Raw genomic sequence first — 27,859 nt, 5'->3', positions numbered from 1 at the left:
TCTAAAAATGCTGCCTTTAGTTAAAAAGACATGTTTAGCTTGTACCCATCCAAACCTTAGCAAAAGTACAGTGCAGACTGTGTTATGCTAAGGAGGGCTGTAGATACAGTGCCAGGGAAGGGGCTAAGCTGCCACTCTCGCTCTCTCGCTTACTAATCTTAAGCCTGTGGAAACACGGGCTTGGACGTGACTTTCATTAAGACACCTCATCTAAGCTAGAGGAAATTCATTAGATCATGTAACTTCTGTGGGTGATTATCAACATTCAATTTCATAGAATCATAGAATCATTAAGGTTGGAAAAGACCTCTGAGATCATCGAGTCCAACCGTTCATGTGATTCTGAAGTCATAAATCTGTCTGGAGGTCAGAATACACTGAATATATACACTGCACATGCCCAGAACATCTCTTGTGTGGTAGGAAAAAGACCAGAGCACATGGCTATTTTGTTGGGATTTTTTACCCTCTTCCCTAGTGTAATCAAAAGATTTCATACACCTTTATAGAAATGCCACCGTTTGTATTGTGTATTGTTGTGTACTGGGGTGTATTGTTCCACCCCCACGGTGGAACATGGAAAGTGTCTACTCATCCACAAAGCACGAAGGAAGGAGAAAGAGCACCAAGATCAGTTCCTTGTATTCTGTGCCCCCAAAGGGCAGCTTTGTGGTCTATGCGTAAGCCATTTCACCAAGCCCTGAGTGACTTTGTGCATTTGGGTTTATTTGATTAGGCAGCATGCAGTCAAGTCTTATGCATATCAGAAGGCAAAAGAAACTACATCTAATGTACAGTTTATAATACAATTTGAGACACCGTTATAGTGGTGATAGATATAGTGCATAGTGGCATGTTGTGTCTGTCTGACAGTAATTAACACAGTCCATCAAGCTGATCCAGCTGGGTCAAAGGAGGGGAGTGGGAGAGATTTCAGCTGCTTGCTCATTGGCCTTAGCGTGAGTACAATTTAGTGTCGAATGACAAAAAGCGTCTATTTTTTGCTCTTTTGACACAGGTATGGGCCAGCAGCTCAAATGAATGTTCATCTGAAAGGTCGTGACCTCCTTACTCTACAGAACTACACAGCAAATGAGCTGAAGTATTTGCTATGGATGGCCTCAGATTTGAAACAAAGGATAAAGCACAAAGGAGAGGTAAAATGCTTTAACTGTCATTTAGGTCACTCAGATGTTGAAATGAATATTGTTCTGAAGAGTATTGGAAATGAGCCATTCAGCTGTCTTGTCCTAAACAACATCACCTGAACTCTTAAATACTGTAAATCAGTGCTACAAATCAAAGAGCCTTCCTGTGAAGTGTTCAGAGATATTCTTTAAATACTTCAGAGAACTTCGCAAGTGAAAAGGTTAAACAGCTTTGCACAGTTAACTCCCTGTTGTTGGCTAACCCCTTCCATCGACACATGGTGTACATGCAGCGCTAAATGTAGGAAATGGAAGACACTTCCCTGCATGGCATTAAATTAGTATCAGAGTTCTCCTTAATGCTAGCTCAAATTGAGTGCCAAAATGCAGTTGCTTTTTGCCCCTAGAATGACTTCTTTCCCTTTAACCTTTCCACTGCTAATAAATTCCTTGAAGGGCAGGAGAACAAAGCTATGGTTAAAAAAACACCTGTGTAACTTTTCTAATGCTGAATCAAAATGTGAAAGAAGTATTTCACACTGTAAAGTGTATAATGACTATAAAATTGAAATGCCTTCAATTTTCGTATTCCAGTATTTGCCACTGATGCAAGGAAAATCTTTGGCCATGATTTTTGAGAAGAGAAGCACAAGAACAAGATTATCTGCAGAAACAGGTAGGTCTAAGCAATGGCACAGCCAGATTTTATATGAAATCATATACTGTGAGGATGTACTGAAAAATACTGCATAATTTTGTATTTAGCAATTTCTACTCAGGAGAAACATAAAGTTTGGAAGCAAAAATAGGAAAAGAATGGTAGCTAAATGTGTTTCACCTTGCATATTAATTTCACAAGCACATGCCTTTTGTCACTGAAATTTCGCCAGATCATTCCAAAACATGATAGATCAGAAATAAAGTAACAGGCAGAAGTAAGCATTTCAGGTGTAAGCGCCTAGTTGTACTGGCAAGATGCAAGATTTCCTAACATCTATTTTAGTAAGCATCACAAATTTAATTCTGTGCAAGCTCTAATAAATATTTTTCTAATGTATTATCCACTACCACTGTTGCATTTCAGAGCATGTGTTTAGACTGGGAATCGTAGTAATGCCTTGATATAAATTAGGGCAAAAAAAATATAACATGATTACCTACAGGGGAAGATAACTTGATGGAGACTCCAGGGTATTAGCCTAATAAGACCGGGCACTGGAACATTATCCTTTTAGGATACAGTCCTGCAAACACTGAAACATGTGCATAGCTTTATTTACATGGTAGTTGTTGTGAAGTCAGTGGGACTGCTGAAATAAATCATTCACGTGCTTGCATTTTAGCAAGGAATAACTATGAATTGGTGACTGTCTTATGGGTACATTTTTACACATTAAGGAAGGAGAAGCCTGCCCTTCTCACATTTAAATTGACCCAGCATCCCTTAGGCTGACTTCTCCCTGGTGAAGGGACAGGAAACTTGTTGAGTATTCACATATCTTTAGAAGGTGTAAGGGAGAAGGTAAAAATAATGGAAGGAAGAAGCAGATATGTTATCTGCAAGCATTTCTGAATTTGCCTTTGTATCCTCTGGCATAGCCATTTACCTGCTGATCCTGGTCTTTATGTAGAATTGTTGCTGCTTTCTGTTTTCTCCAGATAAGCAGGACTTACAAATGGGTTTCTCTTGTGCATTCTCTCTCTGTGAAGACCACCCACCTTTTAATTCCGGAGTTTTTAGTCCGGTTTCTAGTTGCCTGCCACACTGGTACATGGGCAGGTAATGACGAATTCTCTGAATCTGTTTATCCTTCGTGCTTCTATATTCAGAGGGAAGCACTATTTAGTCCTTGGCTTTTGAAGGCTTATGGAAGGGGGAAGCTCAGGAAAGTTCAAATGAATTAACTCAAGGATGGGAGTTAATGCACATAAATTCATCCAAGAGGGATTAAGCTCCAGTGAAATAAAACCAATTTATTTCTGAGTGAGAGCTTCCACAAGGGAGTTTAAGGCAGTTTAACTTCTGTGCATTAACTTCACACCTTCAGTTAATTGGTCTTAAGTCCCCTAAGCCTAAGACTTTGTTTCAAAGGCAGACTCAAGTTTTTTCTGTCCATGGAAACTCTATACATTTCAGCTGCTTTTTAACATACATGACTTCTCCCTTGGAATTTCTAACTCAAAACAAATGTGGGGTCACATGTGTTCCTTTTAGCTAAATAAGCTAATTTAGTACCAATTTTCTGATGTCCAGTGAAAGTGGATGTTGAAGTGGATTGGAGTGTTTATTTATAAAATACCTGAGCCATCTCAAATAGCATTTCCCACGAGTTGCACCTTCAATATGTTGAAAGAGATCACTTGTGGGACAAGGTTCTGGTGATGAGATTAATCTAAACAAACTTTGCAACTCTCAGGAACAACTAGATGAAAATCAATGGGTTTCATTATAAAGGAGTAGAGACTTGGAAAGCACTGGTTACAAAATCTGCTCTGTGCAGTGCCTAGGAGATTGTTGCCATATATTAACACCATGCAAGTCTTTTCAGAAGTCCCGCTGTCCCTATGTCTATAAAGAACATCATTATTGAAAAATAAATAAACAGAATCACAGAGTGGTTGAGGTTGGAAGGGACCTCTGGAGGTCATCTGGTCCAAGCCCCCTGCTCAAGCGGGGTCATCTAGAGCCAGTTGCCCAGGACTGTGCCCAGATGGCTTTTAAATAGGTCCAAGGATGGAGACTCCACAATCTCCTGGGGCAACCTATGCCAGTGCTCAATCACCCTTTCAGTAAAAAAGTGTTTCCTGATGTTCAGAGGGAACCTCCTGTATTTCGGTTTGTGCCCATTGCATCACTGAAAAGCACCTGGCTCCATCCTCTTTGCGTCCTCCATTGTATTGAGATACATTAGTAAGATTCCCTCTGAGCCTTCTGTTCTCTAGGCTCTGCAGTCCCAGCTCTCTCAGCCTTTCCTTATACGAGAATTGCTCCAGTGCCTTAGTCATCTTCGTGGCCCTTTGTTGACATGGACATACTGACTTCTTCCAATATGTCCATGTCTCTCGCATACTGAGGGGCCCAGAACTGGACACTCCAGGTGTGGCCTCACCAGTACTGAATAAAGGAGAAGGATCACCTCACTCCACCTGCTGGCAATACTTTGTCTACAGCAGCCCAGGAGTGCCACCTTGGCTGGAAAGGCACATTGCTGGCTCATGTTCAACTCGGTGTCCTTCAGAATCCCCAGGTCCTTTTCTGCCAAGCTGCTTCCCAGCTGGGTGGCCCCCAGCACGTACTGGTGCATACTTCCTCAGGCGCAGGACTTTGCACTTCTCGTTGCTGAACTTCATGGGGTTCCTGTCAGCCCATTTCTCCAGCCTGTCGAGGTCCCTCTGGATGGCAACACAACCCTCTGGAGTATCAGCCACCCCTCCCAGTTTTGTATCATCAGCAAACTTGCTGAGGACACACTCTGCCCCATCATCCAGACCATTAATGAAGATGTTAAACAGGACTGGACCCAGTATTGACCCCTGGGGTACACTGCTAATCACTGGCCTCCAACTAGACTTGTGCCACTGATCACCACCCTCTGGACCTGGCCATTCAGCCAGTTTTCAACCCACCTTGCTGCTCATCCAGCCCGTACATCAACAGCTTGTCTATGAGGATCTTACGGGAGACAGTGTCAAGGGCCATAATGAAGTCCAGGTAGACAATACCCACTGCTCTCCCCTCATCTAACAGGCCGGTCATTTCATCATAGAAGTTTATCAAGCTGGTCAAGCATGACTTCTTGGTGAGGCCATGCTGACTACTCCTGATGATTTTCTTGTCCTTAATGTGCCTGGAAATGGTGTCCAGGATTAGCTGCTCCATCACCTTCCCAGGGATCGAGGTGAGGCTGACCGCCCTGTAATTCTCTGGGTCCTCCTTCTTGCCCTTCTTGAAGATAGGGGTGACATTTGCTTTCCTTCAGTCTTTGGGTACTTCTCCCAGTTGCCAAGATTGATCAAAGATTATCAAAACATTGGTTTATAATGCATTGTAAGACAACAGTTGACATTTTTGGCTTTTCCAACATACTATACCTCTAAACTGTTTTATTCTGACAACATTGCAACTGTACTGAATAATGTACAGCTCCTTGTGGTATAATTCATTGCCCCTTTACTCTCTTGAATAAATCTAATCTTGTCCTAATGCATATTTCTGAAACCCATATTATTTTACCATTTCTAAGAGTAGTAGTGGTGTTGTAAGTTTAATGAAGAACTACAAGTAACTTCCGTAGGGTATTGGCAAAGTAAATCCAGTTTTGTGGAGCCTACTAGATTTATTGCTATCACTGGATGTTATATTGGAAAATGGCTATTTTCTATATATCTGCTATTATACTGGAAATTGTCATCTGTTTGCAGTCAGAATCCCATACCCATTCTGCATAAAATTTTGCGAACTTTTTGAAAACAAAGATATTCTACATGGTCATATATTACTTGTAAAATAAACATCCTCAGGCATGGCATAAAAGTGAATGCCCTGGTTTTGTTACAGCTTTGGTGTAAAATATTCTGATTGTCACTGATACTCTTAAAATATACAGCTGCACTTACATTTCAGTGAACAAATTATAAATAAATCCAACCATTTCACAGACGCTGAATGCAGACAATATGTCACAGGGTAGAAATAGAGAGGAAACAATACAGGCAGAAAAGCTCTGTATACCTTTTTTCATTGTCCACTGGAATACACAAGGTCTTAACAGCTTTACAGAGGTTCACTGCCACTGGCTTTAGTGGAATTACTCCCAACTCACTCCTCTTACATAGCAGGGTGAGAGAAACATGATGTCCATGCCTGAAGACTACTACATACAGTCACAGAAATAATTGCATCACTTCTTATGTTCTAATGTAGCGGGGATGGTATTACATGGCAGGAATACAGGGTCTGTTTTTTGTTGGAATGGGTAGTATTATTAGCTTGGCCACATTACAGAGGGGGCAAGAGTACTCTTTTAGCTTACTCTCCATTTAGAGGATAGCTTTAAAAAATTGCTTATCAGTTTTTAAGTTTCTACTTTAGGGATATTCTTGCAGTTGCTGCCTAGAAGAGTTCTTTGTTATCAGTCTAAACTGAAAAATACTTTCTAGATTGTAAGTCCTGGCAGGCAGTGAGGAAACTAACAAATCCAAATCCAGATGTCTTGAAATATAAAAACAGATCCTTCCTTTGAGTTTGAGAACATGGCTGTGTATGTCTCCTGGTGATGGCAGAGCAGCCCCACAACTGTGTATCCAATGTGTGAACTAGAGGATTCACTTTGGCCCACTCACCCAATGTAGCCGGGACTGTCTGGAATGGAGATCTAACCCATGTCTGTACAACCACCAGCACACGTGTCCTACGTAAAAGAGTTTGCATAAGTGGGCTTAATAATGTGCCACAGCCTGAGGTATAAAACTGTCCATTTTTGAAAACGAATAGTAGTGAGAAATGTGGACATGAGATAATAATCTATTCTGGCTCTGCAGTATGAACATTTAATACAGTTTGTCGAAGGTACCAAGATTCATATACACACTCAGCATGTGGCTTTGGATATGACCAGCTTGTGACAACAAAGAGGATTAGATCTTCCAGTTTAACACAGCACTCCAGCGTGTGCTTATTTGTTGAATTGGTACCTGCATATCTTCAAAACTAATCATTTTTTTCTTTCTACTAGTAGTCTGGATGAAAGCATCTGAAGCAAAGATTCTTTCTCTGCAACTATATACAAAGCTGGAGCACAGAGCTCCTGTGTTTCCAGATGGAAAGTTTTGGATGGAATTATGTTCCCAGGCCCTGCACAGATGGCCAGTTCACGAGCAGAAAGCCCAACACGTTAGGACTCTGCTATGTACACAGACTCCAGGTGGTAGCTCCGACTGGGCTGCCTGACGTCTGGCAATTCTAAATAAATGGCCAGATTCCTCTTTTTCTACCTGGGCATCATTTATAGAAAACAGAATATGTCCATGGGAGCCTGCCCGGACTGTGAAACATCTAATGAAGTGTATGCATTTAGAAGTCTAAAATGCAGAGCTGTTGTATTGTGTGGAACTTGTGGGGATAAATCACTGGCATAATTGTATATGGCTTTGGAAAAAACCACAAGAAGCTGGACAGGAAAAGTTGCTACAAACAACATTTCAACCTTGAGGTCTTGACTTAAAAACTTGCATTGAATAGGTAGGCTATAATGTCTAGGCAACAGTTTGCATACACATTCCCATAAATACAGTGTTTGTGTCTGAGCTGCAGAGAGGAGGTGAAAGTATTTGAGGAAACCTAAACATTTTCCCTGCCTTAATACAAAAATGCTTCGGAATAACCAAGAAAGGAGGGCAAAGCAACCAGCAAATGTATAGTGCTTTTCTAACAGCAAAAAGTAATAGTAGAACAAGTGATGCTTCATTCTTAAAAGTTTGCTGGTTCTCACTCTAATCTTGTTGAGATTTGGAGCAATCCTTAATGATGACAAAGGGAAAGTAAAATCAGGCCCATTCAGTAAAATGAGTATACACTGGCTGGACGGAGCAGAGATTTGCCCTTCAGGTGGGGTCTGGAGCATCATTATTTTTAATCTGACTTTTAAGGAAATTGAGGCAGTCAAAAGGCAATGATTTGCCAGTATTATTTTTATCTATTGCATTTTAAAGTCTAGAGTCTGGCTGAACTGATGCAAAGTGGAAGACCTCACCTCAACCCTGCTGCCCGCATGGGATGGAAGTTAATAAGGGCTGCTCTGTGTTAGGGGCCCAGTTGTGGGGCCCAGGCCTGCCGCCTGAACCTAGTTGCTTGGTTTTATCTGTGAAAGGTTTCAGTGTTCACTCCTGGTTTAATCCTTTTTTGAAGAGTAGCGGTGGGATCAGCTTTTTAATCTTTGACAGACCTGTACAAACATCATGTTGAAGCTGCAGTCCTGGTGATGTCTGCAGTGCCATCTAACGGCTACAACCAGCCCAAGCAGCTTTTAACCTTTTTTTCTTTCTTTTTTTTTCTTTCCTCTTTTGTTCCTTTTTTTTTAAGAGCATGAAATTTGTTAACACTTGCAAGAGATCACAGTTTGGTAGAGAAGTGGGGTCTCTGCTCTTCTGTGCTGTATGCAGCCTTTCTCTTCCTGGCAATAAAAACAAGATGGGCTTCCTTCTAGATTTTTATCACAGTAAAAGGCTTACTCCCCCGCAGTGCTGCCTTGACAAGGTTGGTTTGTCCACACTAAGATTCTCTGGATATTTCCTCCATCATGGCTATTAGTGACAGGGCAAGATCTCCCTGACAATTTCTGTACTAGAAGGGAGTTGTTCTTATGCGGAAAATCTTCCCCAGTGCGCAGAAAATGCCTTACAGGGCTACCTACAGCCCAGTTTAAATCCTACACTTTGTATGCCCACAGTTGTAGGACCCTGTGTCCTACAGCTAGGCTTATGCTAAACTATTTGTGACAGTTCATAAAACAGCCCCCCTCGGGCTCCATCCTCCCAATATATGGCCACGATGGACTTTACACTGAGATTCAGTGGAGGGAGGCTTTAGGCTTAAACCGGGTAAAGGCAGGGAGACTCAAGCGTTGGTGAAAAAAAGCTGGTTTTCTCCCTGTCTGTGTCACCTGGTTGCTTGTGGTAGCTTTCTAGTGGTGGTGCAACAGGAATAAGGCAGGACAGAACCTGACAGTTGTCCTTAGCATGTAATTTGTCTTTATCCAAAATACCGTCCAGACACCTTTTAAGTTCCCCAAAGTTTTTTATATTCCTAAATGATGCTCAGGTCTTTCTATGGTTTCCTGTTCAGGAATGGATTTCATTCTTCAGACCTGATCCATCCAGTTCCTTGGCTCACCTTGTAAATTCCTAACTATTGCAGGGTGGAGGAGAGAAAAGATCTTTCCTTTTCTCTCTGCCACATTATAATTTTTAAGGCACTTGGTTCATTTGTGACCAAGCTCAAGTTTGTTATAGTGTATGAGGAGACTTAGGGTTTTCTATCTGAGTGAATATACTTGAAGCTTCTTGCAAGGATGTGGAATTACACCTAGTGACTCAGATGGCCCTTCTAGGATGCTAAGTCCCTTGAAGTAGAAATTCAGCATGATGAATGGATTACCTAGCTCTTAAGAGGGAGCCACGGTGATGCTTTTGGCAATATGTAGCCTTGCAGCTTGAATGACTGTTCCTATGAACACAGATCAGAACTCATGGTGAAAGATTTCAGCACAGCATCACATTTGAGTGGTTTTATTCCAAAATAAATTTATTTGTGTCTTGTGTGTCAGACTTTAAGCATTTGAAACATTTGGTTGCCCTGCTGAGTTTTACTTTTATTGCTGTAAATATCTTTTACATGAAGAAGTTTTTGAATCTTGGCTGTAAATATGAGGTGCTGGTGTTTAATTTCTTTTTTATTTGTCCTCACTGTAGGATTTGCTCTCCTTGGAGGACATCCTTCCTTCCTTACAACACAAGACATACATCTGGGCACTAATGAGAGTCTCACAGATACAGCAAGGTTGGTAAAATGTCACTTGATTGATCACTATGTATTTGGTGGTTGATCAGGCTGAAACCTGTCTCACAGAATTTTGGAAGCTAGTATTTTCTTTCTGGCAAATGTCAGAAGGCACTCCAGATTCCTTAAATATTTACAGATCAGCTCACAGAATCTGTAGTTCAGTACACCATCATTCCATCCACTCTAGCTCTCCAAAATGTCTCACAACGAGAAATATTTTTATCAAATTTGGCTTATAGAGTGTTAATGAGAGTGACAGTCACACAAACGGAAACATTTTATGAACCTCAGTAGTATAGCTCTACTGATGACAGCACATATATTCCAACAAGACTAGAACCTTATGGAGCTAGAAGTACAGCTGGCTGGCAAATCAAAAAGCAAAATCAAAAGCAAAGGCTTTATTTATCCTAGTTAGGCCAGCTGCCGGTGGGCCTTAGCCTACCTGCAGTGACAGGGTGGCACTGAAGGCCACTCTGATCCCCCTATTTCAGCAGCACCAAACTTGACCAACACTTTGCAGCCAGTTTCTGATTTCATGTGCCCTCCTCTACAGCTGTACCCGCTGTCAGGACTGCTGTGGAGGCTGGCCTATGGCATTGTTCTCTTACTGGCACCCTTGGAAGATCTTAATCATGCCTGGTCCCACATGCATGCAGGAATGAGTAGCTAGCAGCCTATCCCCATTGCCATAGCAGGGAAGAACTGAGCTCAAGGCTGTTGTCCAGCGGATTCCCACCGATGTTGCAGAAAGTAGGCAGAACATGAAATTGTCTTTTGCAGGTGCCCTTGCTGTTTTTCATAGCACTCCATGTATTAAAGACTCATCCAACCTCAGTATTGTGCTGCTTTCTAGGCAGCCCTTTTGCGTCCTGAGGTCAATTCAGTCAGGCTCAGCTGTTGGAAGGTTAGTAGCGTCTGAAACGTCCTTTTTGTTCTGGTGAAAGATATGCAGTGTCAGGCTTGTCAGGCTCAATTCAAAATACGCAATCAGCCAGCTGAGGTTCCATTGCCTCTGCTGTATACTACAGTTTTCACAGTCAGTGGGAGATTGTTTGAGAACAATGTTGCTGTTCTCTCTGTGATGAAATCCAAGGAAAATGTAAGAAAAAGACCAAACATTTGAACATTTTAAGTTTTCCTTTCTTGCCTTTAACTACTGAAGTGGAAGACATATGGGTGTTGATAGTAGAAAGTCAAAATTTCAGTCTCTTGAGGCATGAAAGTACTTAGCGCTCACTCCCTGCTAGATATGTAACTCTGCCGGTATCAAAGTAAGCTGCAACAGTAGTGTGAAGATGTTTCAGAAAAGTGTGTCCCACTGCCTTGCTTTAGTAACTACAAATTTAAAAGATTCAAAAATCATGTAAACTTGTGGGCCTACAAAGGGAACAGATTAATGTGAGACTTAACAGTCAAGTATGAGGTACATTAGGCCACTGTGTCCAGTGGCCACTGTGGCTAGTTCAGCAGAGCTTGTACACTGCCATGGGATTCAAATACATCCCCTCAAAAGAAATTCTTCATACATCATGGGACATAGCCCCAGTTTGATCAGGACAGCTATAGCTTCATCAAAGTGTGCTATTTAAATGCTTCAGAGCACATGCATCCCTGCTACAACTCTATTAGCATGAGAGATGGAGGATTTTTCAAGTCAAACATACATAGCTTACTATGTCATATTAAAGGTGAATGGGGAACATATCAAAGGTAAATCCCCCACACTGATGTAAATAAGTATTATTATTCTCCAGGAGTCTTGCCTTTTCTTCCATTCTCACTGGACCATTGTAAGCAGAGAGCCTCTCGACAGAGAAGGGGGAGGAGGAGAGGATGCTGACAGAGGGCGCAGTAGGAGGGAGATGGGAGGGCAGTGCTGAGAGACTGGGACCGAAGAGGCAGAACCTGACATGGTGGGCAGGGATACCGGCATGCCAGGCTGGAAAGATGAAGATCAGCTATTTACATCAGCTTAAAGGAACTGAAATTGAGAAGGGATGGGACACACCAGAGCAGTGGAGAATGAATTAAAAAGTGCAGAGGTGTCACATTTGGGAAGGAATGGCTTCAGACTCCAAGACAAAATGATGTGGAAGGATTGCAGTGCCACCAAAGGTGGCAGGTGAAGCCAAAGGAAGGGTCGATTTACCAGGGCCAGTGTGAGATTGCACTGTGGCACCTGTGAATGGGAAGGGAAGGACAAATGGTGAGACTCTTCAGAGCAGTATGTCAGGCTGCCCTGTGGGCTGGTGGCTCTCTGGGGACTAGGGAGGCTCTGGTGCCAGGTGCTCCCCGTGGGTCAGGCAGGGCAGGGCCTCTTCAGCCAGCACCTGTCCCACTGCCCCCCACCAGGGAGCAGGGTAGCCGGGAGGCAGCCGGGGGCAGCCACAGCCCAGGGCATTGGGCACCTCCCACAATACCCACTTGCCATCCAAGCCTTCAGCCCCCCTCTGTCACTGCTTGCTCTTCCAGGTCAAGTCCCTGTTTATGACCCCTGACTTGGGGGTGGGCCAAGGCCAGGCTGGGACATCAGCCCGCAGGTGGGGGTCCACGTCAGGATCAGCATGGGTATGGTTACAAAGCAGCAAGAGATGTGACTCCCAAGAGAAGGAGGTTGGCCCTGATGGAGGCTCCTTGCAGTGCTGTCTGGGAGCCTCACTCCCTGACATCACAGTGATGAGGCGTAGCCCTCAGCTGCACTATTGCAAAGTTGGCTCTGAGCCCCAGCAGCCAAACCTCCAGGAAGGGGAAGGATGCAGTCACGGCCCTTATGCAGTGCTCCCCTGTAATAACCTCTCCAAGCACCATCCCACCAGACGTGCAGGACTGTCATCTGGAGGCTCTCTGCCATTCAGATGCCAACCCTGCAGCAAATCCAGGCGTGTTCTGATGCACATATGGACATGCTTTGTATAGGCCAGTTTTCATTTCTTCTTCTTCCCAAATGGGATAATAAAGGACCATTAAATCTTTGGTTCACAGTCTCTTGAATGACCTTTGTTAGCACAAGCAAAAGGGAAAGACAGTAAGCTACAAGAAATAAGGCAAAAAGTAGAAGCAAGCAAATCTTCCAGCCATTTTGGAGAAGTCCCCATGCTGTGGAGAAATCTCCCACAATACCCACTTCCCATCCAAGCCTTCAGCCCCCCTCTGTCACTGCTTGCTCTTCCAGGTCAAGTCCCTGTTTACGACCCCTGACTTGGGGATTTTGCTCCTCTGCTGGGGCACAGCACTTGCCTGCTACAGTGGAGTGAGGGCTTTACCAAGTCCGTACAGAGCCTCAAGTGCTCTGCTTCACTCCTGCTCTCATTTACAGAATTATTATTGACTTTGCATAATCAAGGCTGAGCAGCATACCCAAAAGAACAACCTGAGTGTTAATTCCTTGGCATTTCTTGTGAATGAAGCATAACACACCAACCTCATTCAGTTAATGTAAGAATAAAAAAAAGAATGCCTGTAGTAGACCCGGAGGGTATTTCAAATATTTACATCCATGTGTCTAGGGCTCTGAAGGCCTTAGAAGTACTTGAGATTGAGACTTAAAGCAAAAAGGGCACAGATCTATAAAAGTCCCCAGTTTATATTAGAATTGCTGCAGGTAAGGGTTGAAAGCATTTCTGCTGTGAACATATTTTTAGTGACTTATTACCTGCTCATAATACAGTTCTTCCATGCTTCACAAGACATTTACATTTATGCTGACACAGTAGCAAGAAGTTACCACCCATTAAGGAGCTCTAAGCCTTTCAGTGCTGTTTAGCATGTCTGATATATTACGTGAAATGGAATATAAGTACTATATCTGTATTTTCCCCTGTAGAGCAGTTCCATTGTGCACCACTATAGTTCAGTGGCCATAAGGTTCAGTGACAGTACTGAAGAGCTCATAGGATGATTTTACCAGTCCACTGGCATTATTAGGGGATGAATCTCTGCATCTCTGGGGAACGGGTTTACTTCTCACCGCTTACTGCGAACACATCCACCATATGCCCCTGTGAATGACAATGAAGTCGTCTTGTCAGAAATTTAAACCTTTTGAATGGATACATACTTTCAAAACAAAAACAAAACTACCTTGGATAGTAATATTCTACCCAAAATATATGCAGATGCCCCATTTTCAAATTCAGAGATCAGCCACACCAAAAAGGCATACTTTTATTTGTGTTTAATTTTGGATTGCTTAGAGGATACACTTGAGTAAAAATTTCCAGCTTTTCTCTGTAGAAATAAAAGTTATTTTGAAAGAAGAGATCTGCAGCATTCCAATACAGTCTTATGTTTCCAAGCTCTGGGATTCTGAAGTTTATAGGCTCCCAATCTTGCAAAAAGACTGAAAAGAGAAAAAGACCTTGTAGTCGGTGGTAACATAAGAACCTTAAATGAAAAGTCACCTGATGAGCCTGTGCTTACTCCCCTTCACCTTCCAAAACTTCATCTTTACTGAAGACTCTTATCTAGCCAGGTCTTTTTTCCTATGCAATCCCAGCCTTACATGGTTTCCTTCAAATTGATTTGATTACAGGAGACTTCATCTCCTCAGATGAGGCCTATTTTTTTTTTTTTGGAGTTCAATTTGGTTTTGATTTCACAAAGAATAAACCCAGTTTCCACATGGGTTTCCTACTGTAAGATATGACATCTAGAAATGCTGGCAGAAGGACTGTCTGATGTCTTGCTGGTAAGCGTCTAATAATTCTAGTGTCTACTTTCAACAGATTAAGGAAGAAAATCCAGCAGTTTTCACTAGTTGGTAATTGATTATGACTGAATTTCCTCTAATGGCATACCCTGTAAAGGAACCATCTTCTTGAAGTTCTTTATCAGTCGTGTCGGGTAGGAATCAGCTGTCCTGACATCCTAAAAAAAAGTCTGAGAAAAATGGGCAATTTCCCAGTGTGATTGCCTCTTTTCCTTGACTGGTGTGACTGGCTATGTCTTGTTTAGGGTGGACACCTGTTAGATGGCTAACAAAAGCGACCATGCATCCCATCCCTGAACAGAACAGGTTTTCCACAGTCACATGCTTCAAGCTGGAATAAACACACACAGAAAAAGAAACTCATGAGCTAAGAAGAAATAACGGCACAAACAGCAACTGTTCCAATACCTTGCAATCAGTAAATACCCTGTTCAGTTCCTCCTTTTAACTTGTAGCTGCTATCAGCAGTCTTTTCTTCAGAGAGAGCTCTACAGGGAATCTTGAAACATTTTATAAAGAGTTTTGCTTGTGTGAGGAATGTCTGCTGTCAGTAGAAAATATTTGTTACTGACTTCATCCGGAGATTTGTTTGTGTAAAGGCCATGGCATTAACAGCCGTATTTCCACAAGAGGAGATACCAGAATTCTTCGTGGCTAATCAGGAAGATAGATACTGCAAGGGTTTTTCATACTCTTCTATTCAGTCTCTTCCTTGTTTTGTTTTAAGGTCCTATTAGAGATAACATGAAAACACACAAAATGCTACTTCAAAGTCATGCTTCAGGGCCTGATTAAAACACAGAAATGCAGACAAATGCAGAGCTCCAATCCATGTTTAATTTATCTAAAGAATTCAGAGCATACTGAGTATGCTATGCTAATCCACTATGCTAATCTCCGAGTCTTTCACACTTTGGCAAATGAGGCTAAGGCCAGAGTGGTACAGTGTCTCCCGCGTGCCCCTGTCCACAGACAGAGTTTCAGATTTGGGCATTACTTTAACACTGGTACCATGTATGTCAATACGCAAGTGTGTAGGTAGGAGAAAGAACAGGCTGGTGGTGCTGGCTTCCCATTTCTGTGTTCATTAAGATCAGTAAATAATTGTGGTAATCTAAGACAAATCTGTAAATCTAAATCAGTAAATCTAAGACAGATCTGTATTCCTAATCCTCACAAAGGTCCGGCTACCTTAAAGAGACACTAATATTCAGTCAATGCTACATTTGTTCTTTGCTAAAAGACTCAAGAAATCTTATACCTTATCTCTTCAGAAGTTATCAAATTCTTCAAATGTTACATTATCACGCAATCTCTTATCTTAGTTCAGCTACCCTAATGTTTATTGCTGTTACATCTGTAACTACAATCAAACGCTAAAGAGAAAAAAACATAAAATACAGCAGCAGTTTTCATTTACTTACTATAGTTTGTTAATAAGTAAAACTGCTTACTTATTAGCAGCTTGTTAAATGTCTGCATTTAAGTGTGTTATGGAGGCATGATAAATTATTCAGATAGCTGAAAAAATTTGATTCATTACCACCTCTCATTAATATTTATGTGTTGCACGCTGAAGAGTGCAAGGGATATATTTATTATGTTTGACTTGGGTATTTTCTGCCATCCTCTAGGGTGCTGTCCAGCTTTGCAAATGCAATCTTGGCTCGAGTTTATAAGCATAATGATCTGGACCTCATGACAAAAGAAGCCACGATCCCAATAATCAATGGATTGTCCAATTTATACCATCCTCTCCAGATTTTAGCTGACTACCTAACTCTTCAGGTAAGAATATAATCACCGTTTAATAACAATTTTTTTTTGCTAAGTCTTGGTCTTGGTAAGTATGTGGGGAAGTCAGGTTCAAAACCATTTATTCCTAGGTTTTTCTAAGTGGTAATTACATGGCACTTGTTATTTAAGGAGATATTCATCCCGCAATATAATTAAGGACCTGTTTAGTTTAAAACAATTACCTAGTCCTATCAGCTGTAGTGGGACTGCAGTTAAGCATAAAATTAAGTACTTCATTGGAATTAGGCTGCAATTCAAAAAATGTGCAGGGGGCTTTACATCTTAAGATAAAGGCGAGATGTTGGCTCAACCAGAGCTAGTGGAAGTTTTTCCACTGACTTAAAAACTCAGTAGTTCACTCGTGATTCTGCCCTAACCTGTGAAAAGTTTAAAAGGAATCACTATCCATATATTAGGAAATTGGTTGAACAAATTTGTTTTGAAAAGCCAGTTAATGCTACCAGTGCAGACGCCTAGTGTTCAGGCACTTAGACCTATTTAAACTTTGCTCACATCAAAGAATAGTTAAAAAAGATCTTATTTTGTAGTTTAATCTAATGCAATAGTTGATTTGACAGCAGGATAATGTTTTACACATAGAATACCAGATGTCTATCTGTGAACAGAAGTACTATGTTGTTTTACAATCAGTTGTGGAACTGGCTTATAAAAAAGATTATTATACTGCAGTGCTGGTTGACAACTATGATGAACTCCTCTGACCTTGTTTACTTTCTGAATGAATAAAAAATCACACTGCTTGAAAAAGGGAGGGCAGAATAATTTCCTGATTCATTCAGCTGTGTTTCTCAGCTGTCGAAGACTTTGCTATGGGACATTCAGTATGTGGAAAAGATCTAGTGAGAGTAATATTAAATTATTCATACCTTAAACTTTAAATACTGAAAGACTCATATGTTTGTTGAAAATTACTTTTTCCTTACTTTGATTAGTATTTTTCATAAAATTTTCAACATTGAAAGTGAAGAAACCAGCAAAAATCGGTGAACTTGAGGCTAAAATGCTTCACATTCCTCAGGATAAGGTACATTTGCGAGATCACATTAAGCCAGCCTCAATGAACTGTTCAAATTACATAAGACAGTAAGCTGTAATGAGAACGTCATCAATCATTAAATGTCATAATTTCATTTAAACACTTTTTGCAACTGTAAAACAAGTGAATCTTATGGTTGTGTTTTGTGGGGGGGTCTGTCTTGCAAACACCTTAGTTATTAGCATTTTATCACTTGTGAATAACAGGCTTCAGGAATAATCTGTGACTCATAGTCTACACAACTATTAATATCTCTGCCCCTAAACCTGGTTTTATCCAGGCCACTGACTACGGCACCAAAGTTCAGAGTGCTGTTGCCCTGTACTCCATCTCCAGTCAATGAAGAGAGACCGCTGAGCATCTCAATCATCCTCTAGAGATGCATCTCTTTCTCCACTGATCTTAGCGAGAAACCTGTGGAGATCAGCAGAATGAGTACATGCCCTGTTGATCATCCTCTGCTCCTCCTCCATTGTGTCCTTGTATAGGGCAGTCGTGGTAGAAGCTCCAGCTGAACATGAGCCCACAGGCTGGACTTTTCCTTGGTTTGAATACCTCGGGCAGCAGCAACAGCAGATGGATGTCCTGGTTGCATCAAGCACTGAGGAGGACATCTTTGGAAAGAGCGCCCCTGCCCATTTTACATGATGGGGAAACAGGACCATAGCAGTTGGTGCTCAAACAAAAGCAACATTTGACGTGGAGAGGTATTATGACAAAGTGAGCGCTTACAGAGATCTCAAGGAATGGCTCGGCTTTTGGACAGCCATGGAAGCTTTTTAAAACTTGCAGCACTTTCCCTGTCAGCCTGATAGGCAGAGCACTGTTTCCTCCAACTGTGCCCATCTCTCCCCCAGTCTTTTCAGCATGTTCCTTAGCCCAGAGCTTGTCGGGAGGTCTTTAGAGGGCAGCTGGGTGGCTGCCCCACTTTGCCGAGGGCATGCTGCACCACTGGTTTCTGACCCACTTTCCATTCTTGCTTTCTTACCCAGGAGGGAGAGGCAGGCAGGGGGGAGCTCTCAGCAGCGCGCTGTGGGTGTTGGCACTGCCTGCTATTTCCCTTTCTGACCTGCCCATCTGCTGCCTTTTTTCCTCTCTGCACTGTACACTGAGGTGGAGAAGACTGGTCTTACAGCCAGTAGCATGTAATAAAACGGCATTTTAATCATATAATGAACTTTGCCAGGTCACAGAAGTAGGATTAACACTTGAAGAACTGTGAGCCACAGGGTCTAGCTGTTACTTACCACAGTCAAACTTCTCATGGGATTTTCAGCAAGGTAAAAAGATGTTATCCGAGTACTGCCTGCAAGAAGATTAATATAGGGATGTTGAGTAGTACCACCGTTCTTTAAATGAGTTGAAAGTTCATACATAACATGTGGACTGCTTTCCTGCAATGCAAAGGCAATTTATTTGATTTATACATACACACAAACTACAATAGTGGCACAGACTAGCCCTATATATTAAGACTGCTAGCCTTATATTTAAATGTAACTACAGATTTTGTGCAGCATATTTCTCTTCAAAAATGTCTCTTCCTTATCCCTGTAAATATTTTCCTGCCTGGATCTGCTCCTCCTTGCTGTCAGTATGTACCCAAAATGTACTTTTTTTTTCCCTCTTCTTTTTCTCCTGCTGCATTTGCCAGTGGAGCACTACATGCACTCTGGCCCTCTTCCTGCTTAGCACATTTTTATTCTTCCACTTTCTAAATCCTATTAATTTTGTCATGTGCCTTCTTGAATCCTCTTCAAGCACTTTCTCTTCGGTCTGAAACTGCCTAATTTCCTGGTTTGTTTTGTCAGAATGTCTTCTTTCTTATGGCTTCTGATTCCCTTTTCACAGGTGCATTTTAGTGTGGTTATTTTAGTATAGTCTGTTGCATTCCCCAGAAATGTGGCTGCTTTATTTTCAGGGCTGCCAGTTCTCATTCTGTATTCAGGGTGTTCTTGTCAGATCACAAAGTGTGCTCCTGTCACAGATACTGGGGTGAGATTCTTCAGGTTCAACATCCTCTTGCCCAGTGCCTTCTTCCTGAGCAGCCTGGAGCCCCTCACATGTTTGACATCTAAGCTGGCTCTGCCCTTTAATACGGTGGTCAGGATTAATGCTCTCTATTGTGCCAAGAGGGGTGTTTTTCTTAGCGTACGTGCTACCCTCTTTCTTAAAAGTTGGGCTGACCTGAGTTTGCTCATGAGTTATAACCCACTAGAAATGGTTGTAAACGTTATGCAACCTGATTTTGAGGGTTTGGGGATTTGGCCTTTAATGACTATGAGTTTGTGTGCTGGTACTGTGCACACGCAGAGCCACTTTACTTCTCTGTCTGTGCTGAGGGCGTGTAATGGCCACTTGCTGAGTCCACCCGGTGCCTCTCAGTCTCCTGGGCAGAAGCTGTGGCTCACAACTTCTGCTCTGCGAAGCTTGGCTGGAGGGCAGAATCACACAATTTGTATTCTGGGGACAAACCGGGTATTGACATTGATTCAATTGATATTAATGTCACTGGCCAAATCAGCTAACTTGTAGCTGACTGCAGGATGGCCAGGCTGGTAATTAGAGTGGATCCATATGCCACTAGCTTTTTATGTCACTGGTCTGAAGGGAAATTTCTTTTTCACAAAGAAATGGTTGGCATAAGAAATACATCAGTTATTCCTTTTTAAATAGAATAACAAATTGCAGTGTTGCCCAACTTGAAGAGGAATGCCATATATTCTCAACTTCTCCTCGATGTGTGACCCAAAGAGCTCAAATTATTATAGTCTTTAAATTCATCACCATCATCATCATCATCATTATTCTAACAATTAGAAATCCCAACTAAGATCTGGACTGATCCTCTAGAATATACTGTTTCAACAACCATAACAAAAAACAATGTGGGAGTAAGAAGGATAACTGGCCCAGCATCTGCCTTCAGCTCAGTTTGAGAGCCGGTAGATCCAGAGTTGCCCAGTTTCTCATTTACTGGTTTGCACTGTCTCCCAAAGGGCTGAAGCTTGGACTAGTCCCCTGCTTTCCATTTTAAATTTTGACAGATTATTGATTCATTATTCAAAAGCTTGTTTCAGTTGAGGGCTGTTATGACTGTTGTGGTCAAACATTTCAGAAGTAACCTATAATGGTGTCAGAGTTTCAGCCTAGCTGGAAGCAAGTCCAGGCAGAGGCAGACACGAACGTCCCTTAATTAGTTAAACCAGTCTTCTCTGAACATACAACAGTGCTAAATCACTGAGCATGCTTATTTTTCCTGAGGGTTTGATATACGCTGATACACTCAACCATAGATAAGAACAGAGTGAAACGTTGTAAAAGCAGCACAAGGATGAGAAAGTTGACTGTAAAATTGACATTAATTATTTAGCAGGGATTTTTCATGAGAACAGCAAAGCCAAGTTTTGTGGCCCTACAGCAGCAATTGCTAGTTTGCCAAAGAGGCATTCATAAGGGAGAGGGCTCTAGACTTTCTAAATATGTTATTTTTTGTATGGCTTTACTAGGATTATAAATATTTTGAAGTCGGGTTCCAAATGTAAAGAGAAACTGCAGAACACCCAAGCAGGTAAAAAGCCTACATCAGTATAACAGAGTTTGGAAAAACTGGGGACGGATGTAAGGGGCAAAGTATCTTCAGAGGTTCAGGTGATCAGCATGTATTGTAAAGGTTCTGGTTTAACCTAGAGCATTACCGTCGTGGCAAAACACTTTTAGCAGGATTTTCTCTGTGCAGTTGTATAAGCATCTACTATAAAACACACACACACACACAAAAAGTATGTCTCATACAGTAGCTTTTGTATTGCCTCAAAGCTTTCTGGTTCTGACCAACACAATCATCTCATCTTTCTTGGAAGGTGAGGATGTATGCGTATAAGCAGTACAGTCGCAGTCTTAGTGAGCTGGCTTTAGATGAAGAGGTTTGCGTTACAGCAGCAGTGTACCAGTGGCAGCATAAAGCTTAGCACAGGATATAAAATAGGCTCCACTAGCACACACACAGCTTGATTCTCCCTTGTCTACGACTTCTTCCATTAGCTAAATGTCTTCATTAAGATTATCTCAGCTATGTCCGCTCTATAGAATAGTCACTGCAGATGTGGCTTTGCAATTTGCAGTGCATATTGAGGGTCATTATACAGAGATCTCCAGTACTCCGTATTTTATCTGTAACAGCTAGTAGCTTGGGAAAACAGAGAAAAGTATTTAGTATGCACTGTGCTTCTTTTAATGCAGAGTAGCAGCTGGTATAAGGTGGAAGTTATTTAACATAGCAGTACATTTGTGACTCACTAGTCAGTGCTTTGAGCATTACAGGCTGCGATGTCTATTTTTAAACAGTAAGATCAAAAGAACTCAGGGCTGTCTCATTTACTCCTGGCTGTGGGTTCATATCTCAGCTATCACTAAGCCCTAGCTGGAAACAACCCCTTAAATAAATGCTTTAGTTTGGCCTTCTCCTAGGAGCACCATTGCTAGGAGATGTGGAAGGACTTTGAAAGATCCTTAGAGACCTGCAGAGCTGTTATACTGAAATAACTTCCATGTCCACAGAGTCCTGATTTGCTCTCCTGTAAATGCCCTTGCATCAAACCTCTGCCAACGAGCCTGCTGCTAACAAACTTCAACTGAAAAAGCGATAGTTTTACAATACCATAGTTTTAGCCCTTAAACTGTAGACAGCCTAGGACTCTATTAAACTTAGATTTCAACGGCATTTTAATGTCATTCAATATTTCAAGTGCTATATTTTTTACTCAAAATTGTGGTCACTGGCAGAAATGCCGATAACTTTGTTCTGGAACAACTTCACAACTGTTTGTTTAGGAGAAGCTGTTAGTCCCAGCCCTTTTCCTGTTCAGTCTTTTGGCATCTTTGCTGTGATTGCCTGCAAGGTTGCCAGTTAGTACAGCTCTACAATGTGGATGCTTATCCTCTCTGACAAGCATTGAATTATGTCACACAAAGTGTTGAAACACTGTCTGGCTTCCAGCTACTACAATGCAATTGTAGCATGGCCCAGTTTTGAACTAAGAATAAAAGGCTCTCCATCGTGTCTTTAGTCTTTCGAGTCATGAGGTGGAGCTGTACAGAGCAGGCATATAGAAGTATTTGGTTATGTCTTTACAGACTTTCTGATATCAACTTAAGTACCTGTAAACATGCATATTTAAAACAAGGCTTGCTGAAGGGCCTCAGATTGTCCTGTTCTGGAAATATGAAACTCCTGTTACTCTTGTTACTCTTTATTCTTGTTCCTCCTTAGGCCTTACTTGTTGGTGGCTGAGGGCCAGAGTAGCTGCACATGTACAGGCTGTAAGTGCCATCAGCCAAAGCTGCAGTTGACACTGTAATGCTGTTTCAAGTTTGGGTAATCCACACTTTAAAAAAGTCACTGCACTCTTTGGCTGTACAACGGAGAGCAAAGCCTGCAGGCCATGAGTGGCACAGCTGCTTTCAAAGTATTGCTCTTTGCTGTCCTGTACAGCTGTGACGGTTAAAATGCACTCTAAGGGCGTGGCCACTGCCATGGCCGCAGGGAACATCATGTAGAGACAACCAAACCAGAGCAAACCTGAACAGGGATATTTTCACAATTTGGGGGAAAGCTGGAAGGAGTGCTATCCTACGCATTAGGACTGCCTCTAAATTAAGAATTTCTACCCTTCGCTGATATTTATGAGCATCAACCCATGGCTGTACGGCTTTGGTGCTAAAGTTACTGTGTACCTGGTGCTGTGTCTCTCAGCCTGGGCTCCGCCATATGTCATATGTGTCAATGTGTCCTTCACTGGAGAAAGCTGCAGCACTTGGGTCTTCATGTAAGACACGGGGGGCTTTCCCTCCCTGACGATCTTGTAGCTGCAGTAAGTTCAGTTAAAGGTATGGTTCCATGCAGCTAGCATTTGAGGGTAGCCAGCCTTCTTTGCACCAGACCCATCTGATCAATCCCTCCTACCTAGGGCATCAGCTTGCTCAGCTCGCCTGGAACGTAACCCCAGGGCTGCCTGATTCGTTTGGCAGGAGCACTATGGTGGGCTGAACGGGCTCACTATCACCTGGATCGGGGACGGAAACAACGTTCTCCACTCCATCATGATGAGTGCTGCAAAGCTGGGAATGCACCTGCGTATTGCGACTCCCAAGGTAAGAAAGCCATGCACACGGAGTAAGGAAGGCAAACTTTGCCCATTCTTGTCTCAGCCACTTGGATACTTCCCAAGGGCCTCAGCTAGTGCTGCTTGCATGTGTCTTGAGTGGCCAGCTTTCAGAACCAAGGTTTAGAATCCTGATTCAGTTATTTTGATGCAAAGCAGGAGTGATTCTACTGAGTCCAACCTCAGAAGGGCTGAGGGGAATTCACGACTGCAGTATAAATCACAAGAGGATGATAATTCCATTTGAGAAAGTGTTACAAAGTCATCCAATGCCCTTTCCCCCACAAAAAAATTTGAAAGTTGTTTCACATCGGTGGAAGTGTTGCATCTTGGTTGGTTCAGATTGGTGATGCAGCTTTTTAGAATGCTGCATTGTAATACAATATAAAATGTAAAACAAAGAATCAGTTTAAAAAATTAAATGATGTATAGGCATTTCATTCTGTAACTGTTGAATACATTTTTCTTACCTTATCAGAACACTTCCCACCAGATTATCTCCAAAATAAACTTTCAACAAAATCAACATAATTTCCTCAAGTTTTACAGTTCTGAAAGACATTCTTCTTCCCATGGCAAATGGTTCAATCAGTATTTTTCTAATCAGTGTTAGTAATCAGTAAGGATCTTATGTATGTTCCATGATACATTACCTATCATCTCTTTTGGCAGGGCTTTGAACCAGACCTCAGAGTAACTCAAATAACTGAACAGTACTCCAAAGAGGTAGGAGCCTAAGAAATAGCCTAGTAGAGTAGTTTGAATAGAGTTTATTTTTGTTATAAACGAAGTTGAAGTTCCTCGTCTTCCTGATCTTCCTTATTCTATTCACATTAGTATGGTACCAAGTTACTTCTCACAACAGATCCTTTGGAAGCGGCAGACGGTGCCAATGTCTTAGTTACAGACACATGGATAAGTATGGGACAAGAAGAGGAAAAGAAAGAAAGACTAAAGGCATTTCAAGGTTATCAGATTACAATGCAGGTAAAAACTGAGATTTAGTTTTTTGTTGATGCTTTTACAGTTTGCATTTATAAGAATCAACATCAGCAAAGCATGGGTTTGGTATTTTTTTGAGTGGGGCCGTGGAACAACCACATACGAACCTCCCTTCGGCTTGAAAAACTCACAAAGATAACAAAGTTTGAGTTACCTTATACACTTCACATGGCTTGGCCTCTTTCAGAGCTTCCCAATGAGATCTAACTCCAGAGCATGTGCAGGAGAGCTAACCCTTTACTTCTTTATGACCTAAAAACTATTTCTAACTTTGCATTTCTGCTTTTTGTTACCAGAAATGATCCCTTATATTTTATTTAGAATGAGCAGCTCACAGATGAACTCTTAAATGCCTGGGCAGCATTTGGCACAATTTTGTGTATATCTGTCAATGAATAAAGCATTAAATATATGTCTTTAAAATCATCTAGGTGAAATGCTTATCAGCATAAAATCAGTTAGAGAAAATGTAAAGTCATAAACTATGAATTGTCCAAGATAAAAAGGACATTTTCCTTGCTGATAGAATTACTGGTTTAATTGACTGTATTTTAACATAAGTTCACAAAATACTTTTGATGGGTGTGTCTCACAATTGGCCTAAAATAGTTTAATTCATTGCTCATTGGTATTAGATCAATATCTTATGAGTGACAATATCAAAACAAAAAAAATTACGGCCTTTTAAATCATGGCTTAGTATGTTCTTGTTGCAATTATCGATAGTATTGTATTACTGTATGGCATTCAAATAAAGATCACACTTTATTGATCCACTAGGTCACTGGAGTTTTTACTCCTCTACTAAAGCCAGAGAAATAGGAGTAAAAATTTGACTTTTGTGAAGTCAGCACTGAACTCTTACTGACTTAAATGGGGATATTCCTATCTTACTCACACATGAGGAATTCTTTTGAAGTCAGTGGAATTCTTCTGAGCTCCTCATCAAAGTAACTAGAGTGGGAGCTAACGTAAAATTTGTTAACCTTTTTACTAGTTAAAGATTTTATTAATGTGCTCACATATTTCTTTATTTTTATATGCCTTTTGATCTACAGACTGCAAAATCTGCTGCTTCCAACTGGACTTTTTTACATTGTTTACCCAGAAAACCTGAAGAAGTTGATGATGAAGTATTTTATTCTCCACGATCATTGGTTTTCCAGGAGGCTGAAAACAGAAAATGGACAATTATGGTAAAAAAGGAAGATAACAGTAGTTAGAAGTTAGGGTCAGCTTCTGTTCTGCCTTACACTACAGGCTTGGATTCAGCTTGGTTCCTCAATAAATAGTAAATGTTAATACATATGTTTCAAATGCACCCCACAACACATCACAATTTTGACTATAGGCAACATGTATATATATGTAGCACAAATACTTCTGGACACAAATGTGACCTATTTTGATGATAATCTGCTGTTGCTTGACCCAGTTTTTATCACTAGGTGAAATCTACAGTATAAACTGTAATTTTTTGGTATTTAAATCACTGGGTTTACTCTAACGATTAACTTAGCTGCTCAATTTTAAAACATGTTAAATGCTGAGGTCCCAGGGACTGGTCTTAGAAACTACAATTTCCCAAACACTTAAAGCTAGAGATTCTGCAGTTTTCTCTCAAGAAAAACTGCTGCTGACACCAATGGGAACTTTCCCTGAGAAAGTGCTGCAAGAGCAAAGCTTTGAAGGACCCTGAAAAGTTATGGTGTGGGTAATACCGTGTGATCCATGGGAACCACGAGAGGACACTTGGCGTTTAACATAAACCATAACTCCCCTCTCAGCATTCCTAGAATTTCAGAAAATTACTGCCAGATCTCAGTAGCCTGTTATTTATTGTCGGCTTTAGAACCATCATGTTGACAAAAGCTAGCGAAAACTTTCAGAGGTGGGAAAAAATCCAGAAATGGCATTGTCATAGCTCTCAGACGAACTCTAGATGTGCTCCGAGTGAATAAGTGCTCGAGTGTTGTATTTACCAAAACCTCAGATTTTGGACACAGTTAAAATTGTTACCAGATTTGTGTTAAATTCATAGTTTCGGTCTTAAAATTCCCCAAAGTGCTCATATTTTTTATTTTAATTTGGCAATGCTTCTAATTGCCCTAAATATTATTTTTTTTAAAAGAAAATAAACCCTTTACTTTGTGTTCAAGCTACACATTTTGTTTGGTTAAGAAAAATGTCATATTTGTATTTTATCAGGCTATAAAAACAATGAATGTATGGGTCTTGTTTATATATTACTATCTACCACTTTCAGCTCAGACAGCAAACTGAAAAATAAATTATTTGCTCTGCTGTAGTTCCACCCAGGGCTGAGTGCAGCTCCGACACGGGTAGCAGCGGGGGGCTGCACAGCTCTGTTCAGTCCCCACTGTGTGCCTGGGACTACCTGTCACACTGAGCAGCGCTGAAGGGAAAGGAAGGACAGGCAACAAGACCGCAACCCCTGGGGTACCCTTGTAAATCCAGTTCTGGGCCAAAATAACAACTTGCAGTCAGAGATTGCTGGGAAATCGCAACAGCGTCAACCAGGCAATACTTTGTCAAAACCAAGCGAGCATGGGGCTTGTTATGTCCACTGGTGTGGGGAGGATGGCAGAGCTGCCGCAACACCATGTTTTATTTAGCTGACATTCCCATTACTGTCATTTCGCGGCCATACCTAAGGTTTTGTTGGAGTGTGTGTCAAATACTAGGGGAGGGCGGGGGGGGGTAGATGACACACTATTGTCCTCAGTGAGGATTTTCTATGTTTTACCACAGAAAGTATAGCTAAACTGGGATAAATTTCAAAGTCCTTATTCAATTGTGGCTCTCACTGATGCTAACGGAAATTCTGCTGAAATCCACGAGCAAGCCCATGTGCTGTTCGGGTACCTACAGCGTCTCCTAGCAGTAGCTGAGGATACAATATAACTCACCAAAAAGGCCTCAGCATTTGGTCTAAACATGCTTTGTCTGAATTTCTCCTAGGCTGTCCGTTAGCATATTTTGTCTGCACTGAGAAAACCTATCGGCTACAGTACAGAACATCCTAACTGATTTTCAGCTCTTTCCTGATTCATCATCAGAAATTCTGGGAAATAAATCTAAGTGTGCAGTTTTTGTCAGGGCAATAATTTTCAACACAAGACTTTAGAGCTGGAAAATATTTCCCCCTTATTTATTTTTATGGAGTATCTGTTTCCAGTGTGATTGGATTTTTTCTTTTCTTCCCCCTCTAGGCTGTCATGGTTTCCCTGCTGACAGATTACTCACCACAGCTACAAAAGCCTACATTTTGATGCTTGGATTCCTGCCAAGAGAAAAATATTCCTCATCGGCAGAATATTCTGGTCCGCAAATACGTAGACGTTCTTCAGAAAGGATCAAGGCAATGAACGATTCTTTAATAAAACTGTATAGTTAGCT

At 41.5% G+C, this 27,859-nt stretch overlaps 1 protein-coding gene across 1 annotated transcript; it reads left to right on the top strand.

The window, feature by feature from the left end:
* The first annotated feature begins 1,027 nt into the window (after positions 1-1,027).
* OTC (ornithine carbamoyltransferase) lies at positions 1,028-27,859 on the top strand. The gene is made up of 9 exons (XM_009318900.1): positions 1,028-1,157; positions 1,743-1,824; positions 9,618-9,705; positions 16,054-16,207; positions 23,304-23,426; positions 24,110-24,163; positions 24,275-24,424; positions 25,498-25,635; positions 27,673-27,859. Exons 1-9 carry the CDS (start codon positions 1,038-1,040, stop codon positions 27,730-27,732), a joined length of 969 nt encoding a protein of 322 aa, XP_009317175.1. The 5' UTR covers positions 1,028-1,037; the 3' UTR covers positions 27,733-27,859.

The sequence above is a fragment of the Pygoscelis adeliae genome, unplaced genomic scaffold (genome assembly GCF_000699105.1).
Source record: "Pygoscelis adeliae isolate BGI_AS28 unplaced genomic scaffold, ASM69910v1 Scaffold92, whole genome shotgun sequence".
Taxonomy (NCBI): domain Eukaryota; kingdom Metazoa; phylum Chordata; class Aves; order Sphenisciformes; family Spheniscidae; genus Pygoscelis; species Pygoscelis adeliae.
This window is presented reverse-complemented; position numbering and strand designations above follow the sequence as displayed.

Excerpts from the sequence above, each read along its gene's own strand:
- OTC (XM_009318900.1), top strand. The coding sequence starts at position 1,038 with ATGAATGTTCATCTGAAAGGTCGTGACCTCCTTACTCTACAGAACTAC. Across the intron at positions 1,158-1,742 it reads GGATAAAGCACAAAGGAGAG|TATTTGCCACTGATGCAAGG; the intron begins GTAAAATGCTTT and ends TTCGTATTCCAG. Across the intron at positions 24,425-25,497 it reads GTTATCAGATTACAATGCAG|ACTGCAAAATCTGCTGCTTC; the intron begins GTAAAAACTGAG and ends TTTGATCTACAG.